Source organism: Neofelis nebulosa, chromosome 4, assembly GCF_028018385.1.
Source record: "Neofelis nebulosa isolate mNeoNeb1 chromosome 4, mNeoNeb1.pri, whole genome shotgun sequence".
NCBI lineage: Eukaryota > Metazoa > Chordata > Mammalia > Carnivora > Felidae > Neofelis > Neofelis nebulosa.
The window spans coordinates 148,618,375-148,633,143 of NC_080785.1; the positions used below are offsets into that span (position 1 = coordinate 148,618,375).

The 14,769-nt window shown below is 37.5% G+C and overlaps 1 protein-coding gene across 17 annotated transcripts in view; it reads left to right on the forward strand.

Moving 5' to 3' along the window:
- Window positions 1-14,769, forward strand: part of SFMBT1 (Scm like with four mbt domains 1) — a 129,778-nt gene that overhangs the window by 86,973 nt on the left and 28,036 nt on the right. For all 17 annotated transcript variants that reach the window (XM_058726588.1, XM_058726577.1, XM_058726589.1 and 14 more), the window contains 4 exons: window positions 3,111-3,351; window positions 11,175-11,263; window positions 13,377-13,623; window positions 14,513-14,607. In XM_058726588.1, coding sequence (XP_058582571.1) covers window positions 3,111-3,351; window positions 11,175-11,263; window positions 13,377-13,623; window positions 14,513-14,607 — 672 coding nt within the window. The remainder of the gene's footprint in view (window positions 1-3,110; window positions 3,352-11,174; window positions 11,264-13,376; window positions 13,624-14,512; window positions 14,608-14,769) is intronic.

Below are 14,769 nucleotides of genomic sequence, written 5' to 3' on the forward strand. Positions count from 1 at the left end.
ATCCACTTTTGTGGGGACACTTGACTTAAAACAAAGGTGGCAGTTTCCAGTGGTGAGGAAAGGTCAATTGTGTATGCATCTTCAAACAAATAAAACCTGACTCCTACCTAATACCATACATGGAGAATAATTCAAAGTGGATATTAGTTCTAAATATGAAAGGCTTATGGAAAATACATCTTTATGACTTCTAGGGATAGGGAAATTTTGTTTAAAAATACAGAAAAAGCACTAACTTTTTAAAGAAAAAACATTGATAAATCAGAGTACATTAAAATTAAGAACTTCTGTTCATCAATCAGAACCATAAAGAAATTGAGGTAATGTTTGCAACACAAGTAACTGACAAAGAACTGATATCCAAAATGCAGACTTGACCAAAAATAGGCAAGAATCTTAGCCATTTCCCAAAAGAAGAAAAGTAAATGGCTAAAAAATATAAAGGTTTCCATCTTCATTAATAACGAAAAAGTCCAAATTAAAATCACAGTGAGAGGGGTGCACAGGTAGCTCCATCGGTCCCACTCTGGATTTTGGCTCAGATCCTGGTCTTACAATTGGTGAGATTGAGCCCTGGGTCGGGCCCTGCGCTGACAGCAAGGAGCCTGCTTAGGATTCTCTCTCCTCTCTCCCTGCTCTCTCACTCTCTCTCTCAAAATGAATAAATAAACATTAAAAAATAAAATAAAATCACAATGAGATACATAACACACCTTCCGAAATGGTTAAAATGAAAAGGACTGAAAATACACAGACGTTGCCTAGGGTGTTGCAGCAAAAGGATTTTTTTTATACTACTGGGAAAGTAAACTGGTGCAGCCACTTTGGAAATGGTTTGACCATATCTGTTATAGCATTCCATGTATGTTTGCCCCAGAGACACAAAGATATTCTGTTTATAGTCTTACAAAGCTGCAAACTTCTCACAGGGCCTACTGTTTGTAGCATTAGAATGGATACATTGTGGCATATTTGTATAATGGAATACTATACAGGGGTGAAAAATAGACTGTTAAATGTAACATGAGCGAATCTATGAGCAGTGTTGGGCTGGAGAAAAGCACACACAGGACAGCATTCATACTGCATAATTCTAATACAGTGAGGAGTACAACAGGGCAGTTGATGGGAAGGGCAGGGGGGTTTGTACAGGACATAGGACTTTCCCTCCCTGGCTGTCTTTCCAGGACTCCCCTCAACTGCCCAGTGTTTGTGATTGCTGGGTTGCATTTATTTGTCAGGTCTTCATAGTCTCCTCTGGTGCTTAAGAGTTCCTCGTTCCTTCTTTGTTTCTCATGGCCTAGACATTTTGAAGAGCATATAATGTATCAGTTACCTTGTGGAATATTCCTCAATTTGGATAATTCATGATTAGCTTGAGCTTATGCAGATTTGGGAAGAATTTCATAGAACGATACTGTGCTTTTCTCGTTGTATGACATCAAGGGTGTATGATTTTGATGTTTTAGAACTGGTAATGTTAACTTTGATCAGTTAGTTAAGGTGGTGTCTGCCGTAGTTCTTCACTGTGATGTTACTGTTTTCCCCTTTATAATTGGTAAGAATCTTATAGGAGAACCTTTGAGATTCTGTGAATATCATAGTCATTTTTGCACTGATGCATGATTCTTGCCTGCAGTGTTTATTTCTGTGTTTTTTCTAATGGTGATTTTCTATTTCTATCATTTTTTTTCTATATTAATTGGTCTTCTATTCTAAGGATCTATCCCCTCTTCTCTGTTAATTATTTTTTACACTGTGGACTCACGGATATTATTTAAATCTATGGGTTATAATCCATTAGTCTGATTATTTACTTTATTGCTCAAATGATTCCTGATGTGACCATTGGGGGATCCTTCTGGTTGGCTCCCATGTCCTTTACAAATGCCCTCATCATTTTTGAAGAATTTCTTTACTTTCTGGTATCACAAGATATTCCAGGCTCTTCCTATGTTTTCTGTACCCCCAAATTGGTGTCACTTATTTCTCCATGGAGCCCTTGTTCTTTTCATTGGAGAATGGCATTTATAAATCAAGATTTGTACACTGAATTTGCTTATTGCTAATGAGTATCATTACTTCCAGTCCCTGTCAGTTCACAGAGGTAGGAGATGTATTTGCACACACATACATACACATCTGTACTATTTTCTGTCATTGTGACCTCGTTCTGATACTGCTGATTCCAGTCCAACACGAGTTTCATTCTCTTCTCCCCTTTCCTTGTTTGTACTTCTTTCTCCCACAGTGAGAAACCTGGCTCTCATTTCTCACAATATATGTATATACTTTAATCTTAGTATACACATGAAGTAGTTCCAGAATTGCTCACCCATGCGTTTGTGATCATATAATTTATCATTGAAATCAGGACACTTTGAGAGAGAAACGGGCCGCTGTTAATTATCATTCAAGGAAGACAGGTATAAACGTAGACTATTTGAGGGAAACTGGGAGGTATGGGTCTCTACATATGGTACATGTTATACTAATTTATTATCATTATAGCTTATTTTGTCTTTCCCCTTTTCTAGCATCATAAATCTTTTTGGAATGATCTAGAAATCACTCTTGAAAACATAATGTGTTGAAGGCTATTAAAATAGTGAACATTTAGTGATTTATGTACTTGATAGAAAACATTTTCTGTAATCATAGTAGACTGCTTTTGTGAAAATACTGAGTTCTATTAAAATTCCTTTGGAGTCAGCTAGAACAGAGCAGCATTGCTGTTCCTTGTTTTGTTTGAATCACTCCTGTGAGGTAGCATTGGAATTTCTCAGGTTTCCCTTGAGAAGTTTTATTGCGTTTAGTGCTTCAGAATTGTAAGTCTTAAAAAAGGCTGTCGGAGGGGCGCCTGGGTTAGCTCAGTTGGGTAAGCGGCCAACTCTTGATTTTGGCTCAGGTCATGATCTCACAGTTTGTGGGATCGAGCCCCGCATCTGGATCCATGCTGTCAGTGAGGAGCCTGCTTAGGATTCTTTCTCTATCTCCCTCTCTCTGCCCCTCCCCACCCTTGAAATAAAAAAAACTTAAAAGAAAAGAATGGCAAAAGAAATACTCATTTGAGATACTTATTTGGTGGTTAATAAAATTTCCCTGTTCAGGTGGACACACGCTTGCAAAATGGCTTTGCTCCTGGGATGAAGCTGGAGGTGGCTGTGAAAACAGACCCTGAAACCTACTGGGTTGCCACCATCATCACCACCTGTGAGCAGTTGCTGCTGCTCCGCTACGATGGCTATGGCGAGGACCGGAGGGCGGACTTCTGGTGTGACATCAGGAAGGCCGGCCTCTACCCCATTGGGTGGTGTAAGCAGAACAAGAAGACCCTTGAAGCCCCGGAAGGTAATAAAATACATGTTATCAAGACATGATATGGTATGGCCGTGGCTACACCCTTGAGGTTTCCATTCTCCACGCACATAGCTTTCTCTAACTTTTTCGGGTTAGCATTTTGAATGAAAATATTTATAAGGAATAACGCACATTTCCCTATTTTTAAAAATTATTTTCTGGGCTTCATAAAGCCTTGGGTTTTTATGGTACTCATTGGGAGCATCAGTTGCTTATCATCTTGTAAGACCGTGAGGCTCTCTGAGTTTGGGACTTGTAGGTCTGTTTGTCTTTAAGTACGTTGGGCCAGATTGCTATGCTATTGATGCTCGATATCTTCTGAGTTTATTGTCCTCTCTCTTCTCAGCCCTAGGTTATATCTGGGACCTATGAACTCTTAAAATGAGTCTTAACTTAAAATGAGGAACTGAAGTTCCTCTCCAGGAAAGAGCCTTACTGGGAGTAGAATCCAAATTAAGCAGGACAGAGGGTCATGTAAAGGTGGAAAAAGGGAAGAATCCAAATTAAGCAGGAGGAGGAGGGTCATGTAAAGGTGGAGAAAGGGAAGAAAGGCTTCACGCTTCAAGAAAATACCAGAGCTTATATGTTTTTCTTCACTTATTTTGATATAATTTCAGATTTACAGAAAAGTTGCAAAAATAGTATAGAAAACTCTTAGAGACTTTTTGCCAGGTTTCCCTAAATGTTGACATTTTACCGAACTTACGGTGTCCTTCCTTCTCCCTCCTTCCCTCTCACTCTCATACACACACATGCATGATTTTTTAATGAACCATTTGAAAGTCAGTTACAGACATGATGCCCTTTTACTCTTACTTTAATGTTCTTACAAAAATAAGGACGGGACGTCTGGGTGGCTCAGTCGGTTGAGTGTCCAACTCTCAATTTCAGCTTAGGAAATCCCAGGATTGTGGGATCGAGCCCTGCCTCCGGCCCTGCATTGGGCATGGAGTCTGTTTGAAATTTTCTTTCTCTCCTCCTCTGCCCCTCTCCCACTTGGCATGCACTCTCTTTCTAAAATAAAATAATAATAATAAATAAATTAAAAAGAATTTAAGAAAAAACAAGGACATCCATTGGCATAGTAAAATAACAAAATAAAGAAATTAACTTTGATTTAATACTATAATTTGTAGATCTTACTCAGTTTTTACACGTAATGTTTTGATAGTAAAAGGAAATCCCAGATCATGTATTGTATTCAGATGTCATGTCTCATAAGATTCCTTTAATCTGGATGTTTCTCAGACTTTGTTTTTTGTGACTGACATTTTTGAAAGTTATGGGACAATTTTCCCAATAATGTTGATTATGCCTTGTTTCTTTTCCTAGTCCAGGATTCAGTCCAGGATCACACATTGTATTTGATTGTCACGTCTTTTTAGTTTTCTTAACCTTTCTTTGTCTTTCTTGGTGTTAATGTTTTTGAAGAGTACAAGCCAGTTAGTCTTTTGGACTGTCCCACAGTTTGGGTTTGTCTGATGTTTCCTTAGACTCAGATTATGCACTTTTGGTAGGAAAACTGCAGAAGTGACACTGTGTCCTTTAGGGCATCAGTCATTATTAGGATGAGACACCTGTTGTTGGTTTGTTCTATAGCTGGTGATACAGTAACTTTCATCACTTGACTAATTTGATGTATGTCAGGTTTTTCCACCATAAAATTACTTGTACAGCTTTTAATTAATAAGTATCTTGTAGGAAGATACTTTGAGGTGATATAAATATCTCATTGCTCTTCAAACTGTTACCCGCTATTTTTAGCATTGATTGATCATTTTTATCTGAAACAATTATTACTCTAATATCACCAAATAGTATTTTCTAATTCTGTCTACATTTCATAATTGGCTTTCTGCAATAGAAAGAGCTTTCCTTTTCCTCCACTTACATACATATACTTATATATGTGTATGTGTATGTGTATTTATGTACACATGTATGTCAGTGTAGACTCATGATTCTTATTTTACTCAATGGGTTATGTTCCTTTACTGTCATTATTTATCTTGATGCTCACATTGTCCTAGATTTGGCAAGTGGGCACCCCTTTAAGCTGCCACTAATGTGTCCTTTGTTATGTTCCCATCATTCTTTGAGTAATTTATATTTTAGTTCAAGAAGCTTTTCTCTGTCTCAGCACTGAAATCAGTCATTTCTCTAAGAAGTCCTGGTTTCTTTTGGTGAATAATGGTATTTTGAAATGAATATTTAGGGGGTGCCTGGGTGGCTCAGTCGTTTAAGCATCCAACTTTGGCTCAGGTTATGATCTTGCAGTTGGTGAGTTCGAGCCCCGCATCAGGCTCTGTGCTGACAGCTCAGAGCCTGGAGCCTGCTTCGGATTCTGTCTCCCTGTCTCTCTGCTCCTCCCCCACTCATGCTGTTTCTCTTTCAAAAATAAATAAACATTAAAAAAAATTTTGAAATGAATATTTAGGTGTTAGGGTTCTTGGGGTTCTGTGGGCTTCTATCTGCCATATTTTTAAGTGTTTTGTGGAAAAAAAAAAACAATGTAAGGAAGCTCTAGAGACATGAAGCTACCTAGCCTACCATCTCATCTTGAGTCTAGGAAAATTCATCTCATTTACATGATTTTAGTTGAATACAAGGTTATTATAATGAGAGAGAAGGATGGAATAAAATACTTCTGGAGAAGCATAACCATAAAAGAGATGAACACTGTGTCACATAAAAACATTTCAAAACAAGCTAAGAGGAAGTAGTAACAATGATAGAAGCAGTGAGAAAAAGTATAAATAAAATTTGTAAAAATTCAGAAATGAGATGATTGGAGAAAAGGAAGATTTGAAAAGAGAAAAAGTAAAAGTTAGGCAAGAACTAGAAATATAAAAAAATATATTAGAAATGAAGACTAAGTTTATTAAAATGAACACAGGAGCACATTTACCATGGATAATATCTGAAGAGAAATAGCAGATGAAAAGGAAGAAAAATTGCAAAATAAAAAAGATATGAGAAAAGAAAAAAGACGGGGTAAAGTCCCTAAAGAAAACGGCAACAGAGAAACAATAAAATACTATAAACTATAATTCAAGAAAACCTTACTGAAATAAAATAGGACTTGAAATACATCTAGAAAGGGCTCACTATGTACAGGGGAAAATCCAGTGAGAACAGCTACATCAAGATGTGTTCTAATGACACTTGGACTTCAAAGTAAAAAATAATCCTAGGCAAAAAGTCTAAATTTCTTAAAAAGGAAGGAAAACAAGATTATTATCAGACTAATTGACAATAGTGCTTTTTTTTTTTAACTTTTTTTAATGTTTATTTTTGAGAGAGAGAGAGAGAGCGTGAGTGGGTGAGGGGCAGAGAAAGGGAGACACAGAATCCAAAGCAGGGTCCAGGCTCTGAGCTGCCAGCACAGAGTCTGATGTGGGGCTCGAACCCATGAACTGCGAGATCATGACCTGGGTGTAGTCAGGTGCTTAACCAACTGAGCCACTCAGATGCCCCTTGACAATTGAGCTTTTTGATAAAAAATAGTTGGGTAACATAGTTAAGAAATTCAGTAAAAGAATCTATGAGACAAGAGTTTTACATCTCGTCACACTGAGCTTTAGGTGTAAAGGCCATATGCATACTGCTATGAAGATATGAAGATTCAGGTTCCTTTGAGCCCTTCCTAAGACATCCACTGGAGACTGAACTTTAGAAAACCCAGTGAATGAAGAAACATCAGCATAAGAACTGTTAATGAAACATTAAATATATATGTAGCTATAGAACTTGGAACTAAATGAAGGGTATGAAGGAGACAGTGTAATATATAATAGCTACATACTCTGACAATGTAGATACAGTGTCACTATAAAAATGTGGGACAGTAGAGTAGGGAGGGCATGTGCGTAGTGGTAAAGCTCACTCACTGCCTTTTTTTCTTTTTTTAAAAACCAGCTTTATTGCAGAGTAATTTAATTGCCTTTTATTTTTTTTAGCTAATTACCTTTTAAATGTTAATTGAGAATAAAAGGCTATTGCCTGAAATGAGATGGTGAGGAAGAAGAGAAAAAAGAAGTTTTGGCTAATGTTACTGCTGTTTATAAAAGAATAGAAAATAGTCCAAAAATAGAACTAAAGTGTTATACAAAGGTATTAGTGTAAAGGGAACGAGGAGAATAAAAATACAAACCTTTCTAAATGCCAAAATACAAATTTTAAAAAGAAAAAAAGAAAAAGTATATGTTCAAATAAAATAGATAACATAGTGAAAGACTATTATATATACATACACACACACACCAATAATCTATATGATATTTAACAATATGACAGAATTGAAGCCATACCTATTGATAATATCCATAAATGTCAATGGGCTTACTCTTCTAACAGTAAAAAAAAAGTTCAGGTTGGTCCACAAGGCAAAGCCTACTTTTGTGCTGTTTATAGGAGATATACATAAATGGAAAGATTCTGAAAGGGTTAAAATACAAGGATGGACAAAGATAAATCAAATAAAAAAGAAAGTAGGAGTGTCATTCTTGGTATTTTACAAAGGTAGAATGCAGATTAGAAAGCATTACAGGAGACAAAAGGATACTTTATAATGAAAAAAGCTGCAGTGCCTGGTAAAAAGAAATGGGGACCATCTGCATACAGGCAGGAGCATTCTCCAGGATGTCTTATTTTATGGAAAGAGAAAATGTGTAAGAAATGAAGGAGGGGGAGAACATATGAATATGTATATGTGAAGTTCATTTTTTTTTAAATAAAGGGATAAATCATTTTAAAAAGTTACCTGTGGGGAAACAAAGGAATGGAATGAAGTGGGGAAAGGGATAGAAGCTAGATTTTCTGAATGCGTCTATTTTGTAGATTTGATTTTTGAATTATGTAAGTATTTTATAGAACTATAAAACATTCTAAAGAAATTTCTAAACAAACAAACAAACAAAAAATCACAAAAACAAAAGCAGCAGAGAAAGGTAACTGTGTATGGAGGTTGTGAAGTGACCTCTCAGACAACTATTTCGTTGGCTTTCAAATACACTAATTTAAAGTAAAGGTACATCCCTAATAGGGGTATAGCATAACAACAACAACAAAAGAAAGCTGTTTTTAGTAATCATTGTTGGTCGCAAAGTTGATACTATTTTGAAATAATATTTGGGTATTGTGGAATAAAGTCATTATGAAATGTATAATTAAGAACTAGGGTTTTCAGCAGGATAGAAAGGAGAGCTTAGGTATATGAAGTAGAAACAATGTCTTCATGAATTTGTATTGGCAGTATCCATATGAACTCCTAATCTGATTTATGTCTTTTAAAAAGGATCTTTATTCATTCTAGATACTGAAAAAAACTAGAAACACAAACTTAGTATAAAGAATATTTTTTTAAAAACGAGCACTCAGCACCCTAAGTATGATCTCTGAATACCATTTTCACCCAGACAAATTCGAGCTCCTTGGAGAAGGAGCTGGTTCTTGTACCGGGGCAGGAAAGGTGCCAGCTGAGCCTGGGACACCGTTCATACCAAAAGTGAGAAAGATGTCAGTGCCTGTTTACTAGGGTCATATCAAAAGAGACTCCTTCTGGTTAAAGACAGGACAGTGTGAGCATCAGTAGGAGAACAGCTGCAATGACCTGAAGCATATTGGATGTGCTTTAATCTATAATTTCCTAGTGTGACTTTTAAACAGAACTCTCCTTGATCGCCTTTGGAGGATTATGGGGACGCCACTGACGATTTTGAAAGCTGGTAAATACAGGGAAAGATAGAGAATCAAACATATATCCTGCTTTTTTTCTTTGTGAACTATAACGCAAGGTAATGAAGTAGTTGAAGAAGAGAAATTTTTCTTCATAGAGTATTTTTGGTTAGTAAACAAAAAAAGGGATGATGGGAAAATCACCACTTTTAGCCCTAACGAATCATGTATCTGTGTAGTGACCATTAAAAGCTGCTAACACCACAAAAGGAGAGACAACCAGACTGAGTCTGCTTCCTGATGGTAGTGGTGGAAGATTACGACTCCGCTTTTGAGCTGTTCTTGACTCCCCCTCAAAAGAGTCAAATCTGAATTTGATCAAGCCTGTAGCTGTAAACACTGATTTATACAGAATACAGAGGTCATTGGAACAACCGGTTACCTCCCACATGGAGGCTACCAGTAAAAGCAGACTCAGAAAAATGCTAAACAGACAAAAGGCTGTTTTTCAACAAATATGCTGCTAGAAAGAGAATGGGGAGATGGAGGGGAGAAAGAACATACACCTTAAAAGAGACTTAAGCAATAAATCAACCATTTGCAGTGTGTACATCTCATTGGGATCCTGATTTGATCAAGCAAATTGGAAAAAACTGTGAGACATTTGGGGGCATTTAAACATGGACTAGATATTTGATATTGAAGAATTATTAATTTTTAAAGGCGTCATATTGTGCTTACATAAAAAGTTATTTTTTTAGAAATACATACTGAGGGGCGCCTGGGTAGCTCAGTTGGTTGAGCATCTGACCGTTTTTGTTTATTTATTTTGAGAGAAAGAGTGCGTGTGTGTGTGTGTGTGTGTGCACAGGTGAGAGAGAGTGGGGAAGGGGCAGAGACAGAATTCCAAGCAGGCTCCACACCCAGAGCAGAGCCAGCAAGGGGGCTCGATTCCACTACCATAAAATCGTGATCTGAGCCAACATCAAGAGTTGGACGCTTACGTGATTGAGCCACCCAAGCACCCTGAGCATCTGACTCTTGATTTTAGTTCAGGTCGTGATCCCAGGATCATGGGATGGAGCCCTGCATCGGGCTCTGGGCTAAGTGTGGAGCCTGTTTAAGATTTTCTTTCTCTCTCTCTCCCTCTGCCCCTCTCCCCAGTTCATGCTCGCCGTCTACAAAAAATAAAAACAGAAACCAAAACCACTGAGATTATATTGGATGAAATTACATGATGTTATATGATACAGTTATATCAGGAATTGGGTTCTAAATAATCTGTGGTTGGTTGGCAGACCATCTGTAAAGGACCAGACAGTAAATATTTTAGGTTTTACAGTCCATGTGATCCTTGTAACAGATACCTAACACTACCTTTGTGGTGTGAAAGCAGCCACAAACAGTGTGTAAACAAATGTGCATGGATGTGTTCCAATAAAACCTTATTTACAAAAATAGACAGTGGACCAAAGTTAGCCCAAAGGTTGTTGTTTGCTAACAACTCCTGGTCTGGATGGAAAAGTTGACCATGAAGTGACAGTTGTTGAAGCTAAGGTACATGGAGATTCATTATACTATTTTCTCTACTTCTATATATATTTGAGAATCCCCATGATAAAAAATAAAGTAGTGGGGCACCTGGGTGGCTCAGTCAGTTAAGCGTCTGACTCTTGATTTTGGCTCAGGTCACAATCTCACAATTTGTGTGTTCGAGCCCTGCATCAGACTCTGTGCTCAGAGTGTGGAGCCTGCTTGGGATTCTCTTTCCCTCTCTCTCGTTGCCCCTCTCCCACGGTCTCTCACATGTGCGCTCTCTCTCTCTCTCTCTCTCTCTCTCTCTCTCTCTCTCTCAAAATAAATAAAAAAAATAAAGTAGTTAGCTTTTGGATAAAATTAGGCTGCTGTTACTGTATTCTCTTTTGTGTATCCCTTTTATTAAACTAATTAGGAAGGAGCTTTATCTAGCTGGGGATTTTTTTAAGCTCTGAAAGAAGTAACATGTTGGACTTAGATATTAAAAGTACAAATGCACCTCTAAACCATTTTCACTGGTTTAACTTCTCTATATTAGGTTTTGTTTCTCTGTGTTCTGTAGCTGACATTATGAGTAATCACTCATTTATTCCCTCATCTAGGCATCAGAGACAAAGTGTCTGATTGGGATGAGTTTCTGCGGCAGACCCTGGTGGGAGCGTGTAGCCCTCCTGTTCCCCTGCTAGAGGGCGTGAGTATTACTGCTTGCAGAACCAGTGAGGAAAACTCTTTTCATCTTCAGTGATATTTCTTGTCCAAGGAATCTTAAAATTGGTTGCTCGTTTAGCACTCTAAAGCAAATAAGCATCATTACTACAGACATAGACAATGGGTACTGCTGGGTTTAAACGTATCCTCAGAAGTTGCCAGCTGGTGCCTTAGTGCCTAGAATATTCCAAATTAATTGCTGACACATAAAAATCTAGCTTTCCAGATTCTTTTATGAAGTTGGAAAATGTGGCCTTTTTGGGCTCTCTGTAACTGAGCAGGTGTTGATTCTACTTCAGGAATTTGTAACTCCCACCCCAGGTGGATTGAGACCCCCTTTTCTTTCACTCAGAAAATGCTGGACCTATCGTATCCTTACCACCTACCTTCTTCCAACAGTCCTTTTAAATTATAGTAGCTTTTGAGCTTGTTAGTGAACATGATATAGGTTTCTTGTCTTTGTGAAATCAGTTTATTGGTTATGACTTTTCTAAGTTCTATTTTGTCGCTTTCTGTCCTACCACTTACATGCTTTGTGGCACATGTGAAATGCAATGTATGAATGTTCCAGTTTCTCTACATCTTTGCCGACACTAGTTACTCTCTTTTGGTTATAGCTATGCTAGTGAGTGTGAAGCGGTATCCAATTTTGGGCGCACATTTTCCTAATGACTAATGATGTTGAGCATCTTTTTCTATACTGTTGGCCATTTGTATATCTTTTTGGAGGAAATGTCTTTGCCTGTTTTTAAATTGGGTTTTTTGGTTTTTTTTTTATTATACAGAATTGTAAGAGCTCCTTGTATCTGATAACAAATCCAGACCAGATATATTTCCAGATGTTTTGTGGATCGTCTTTTCACTTGTTTGACGATATTGTTTATAGCACAAAAGTTTATTTTGATGTAGCCCAATTTATCTGTTTTGTTGTTGTTGCTTATGCTTTTGGTGTCATACCTAAGAAGGCTTTGTTTAATGCAAGGTCACAAAGATTTACTCCTATGTTTCCTCCTAAGTGTTTCATAGGTTTGACTCTTATGTCTAATTCTGTGATCCATTCACATTCCCCCTTTAAAACTCGATTGGTAAATACTCTCCCGGCTGATCTTTACATTTTATACTCAGACTCATTTCATTATGCTTAGCCAGAGCCTGGCACATACTAAGTAAACAGTAAAATTCTAATGATGGAATGAAATCATGAACAATGAATTAATAGATACCCAGCTCTACATCGACCATGATTCTGACATTCTAATACTTAGCTGTGAATGTGTTTCTCCATTTGTTCGTATGTTCTTTTGCATACATATGAATATGTGAGCAGCGTCACAGAGCAGTTCTTATTAGGGGGAAAAAGTAAGTTTGAATATTAAGAAATGACTAAGTGATAATGGAATCAGCATTCTTTTCTATTCTTTATTGTAGCTTTTAATGTATTTCTAGAGAGTGATAATTAAACTTTTTCTTTCCATCAGCATAATCAAAACACTGTGTTCATAGGAACATTGTTGTGAAATGAGTGAAAAATCAGAAACAACTGAAATGCCATCAGTAGATAAGTGGGTAAATTACTGCTCACTTATAACACAGAATATCAATAAAATGGTCTAACACAATGAAGAGGATTTATATGTACTATAATAGAAAGAAAGCTGTGGTGTATTCAGTAACAAACACAAATTAAAAAAGAGTATACAGTGCTCCCATTGTTCAAAAAATATAAGATAGACACAGGTAGATACTGACTTGGGTGCAGAAAACCCAGTGTCAGAGTAAGACTAAGTGCTAAGTAAGACTTAGTAATAAGACTCAGTAACGACGATATTTTAAAAATTCTTATTAGATGAGACTATATACCATAGTCTTAGAGATCTTAGAATAGTTTCATTGCATTGTAAGTAAGATTTTCTATAAGATAAACATTTTCATATCATCTAGAAATAATACTGTAGAGACTTGTATGATATTAGGCCATTCAGTGACATGACTTTGAGTGGATAAAAATATAAAGGCTAATCTGAGATAATTTAAAACTTGACTTTTTAGAATACTGTGTTAACTTCTCTTAATCATTTTACATCTTGTACCTACAGCTCCGTAACGGGAGGAACCCTTTAGATCTCATTGCCCCGGGCTCCAGGCTAGAGTGTCAAGCTTTCCGGGACTTGTTGAGCACTTGGATCGTTACGGTAGTAGAGAACATCGGAGGAAGGCTGAAGCTGCGCTATGAAGGACTGGAAAGTTCTGACAGTTTTGACTTTTGGTTGTATTACTTGGATCCATTTCTTCATCACGTTGGTTGGGCTGCTCAACAGGGATATGAGCTTCAGCCCCCATTAGGTGAAGAGTAATAGGACTTTTTAACTTTAACTGTTACGTTATGGTCATAGTATGTTTTTATTAATGTTGATAAGACTGAAAAACGCATTACTCTACATATTACAAAAGCCTTTGTGTAATAGAGATATTTCAAAAAAATGTGTATGCAGTTTCGTGCCTATTTTTTTGTTTTTTGGTTTTGTTTTGTTTTGTTTTGTTTTTTTGGTTTATTAGTAACTTGCCACACATATTGATGTACTCATGGACTCCTGCCTCACCAAAATTGAAGAAAAATTCTCTAGGTAGCATTTAGATACATATAGGAGTAGTCTAGGTCTTGGTTCAAAGTGGATTAACGTGATTAAAAGAAATAACAGTGAGATCAAAACGGGAATGACTGTTTGTTTTTTGTTTTTTATTTATTTATTTATTTTTGGGACAGAGAGAGACAGAGCGTGAACGGGGGAGGGGCAGAGAGAGAGGGAGACACAGAATCGGAAACAGGCTCCAGGCTCCGAGCCATCAGCCCAGAGCCTGACGCGGGGCTCGAACTCACGGACCGCGAGATCGTGACCTGGCTGAAGTCGGACGCTTAACCGACTGCGCCACCCAGGCGCCCCATGGGAATGACTGTTTAAAGCAAGTTTGGACGTTCTGTTATTTTGTGGCCTACAGCAATCCTTATAATCTCCCTGTAGGTATTTTCACCAGACTTGCTGCCCACGCTCTGAATAGGGGAGACAGAGTACTGAAGTTAAGATGCAGGTTCTTTTGAATGAAGATGGTATAAGTGGGCTGGAGCCCTTTCTTTTCCCCGTGGAAAGTGACTTTTTTGTTTGCACGAATGCTTTCAAAACAGTTATAAAGTAAGTTCTCCTCATTTAAAACATCCTGTCTTGTTTTACTAAAGCCATCCAGCATCTAAAGAATGAAGCTGAGTGGCAGGAGATCCTGGCCAAAGTGAAAGAGGAGGAGGAAGAGCCATTGCCATCGTACTTATTTAAGGTAAGAACAAAAACATGATGGATAGTACTTACCTCTCACAGTGGGCTAGGGCACAGTAACCCCGGGTCAGTGAACACGCTGTGATAGTTGGAGGAGGAAAGAGGTTTGAAGTTGGAGGAAAGAGGTTTGAGTGATGGGCATCCTGTTTCTCTTCTCTTCTAA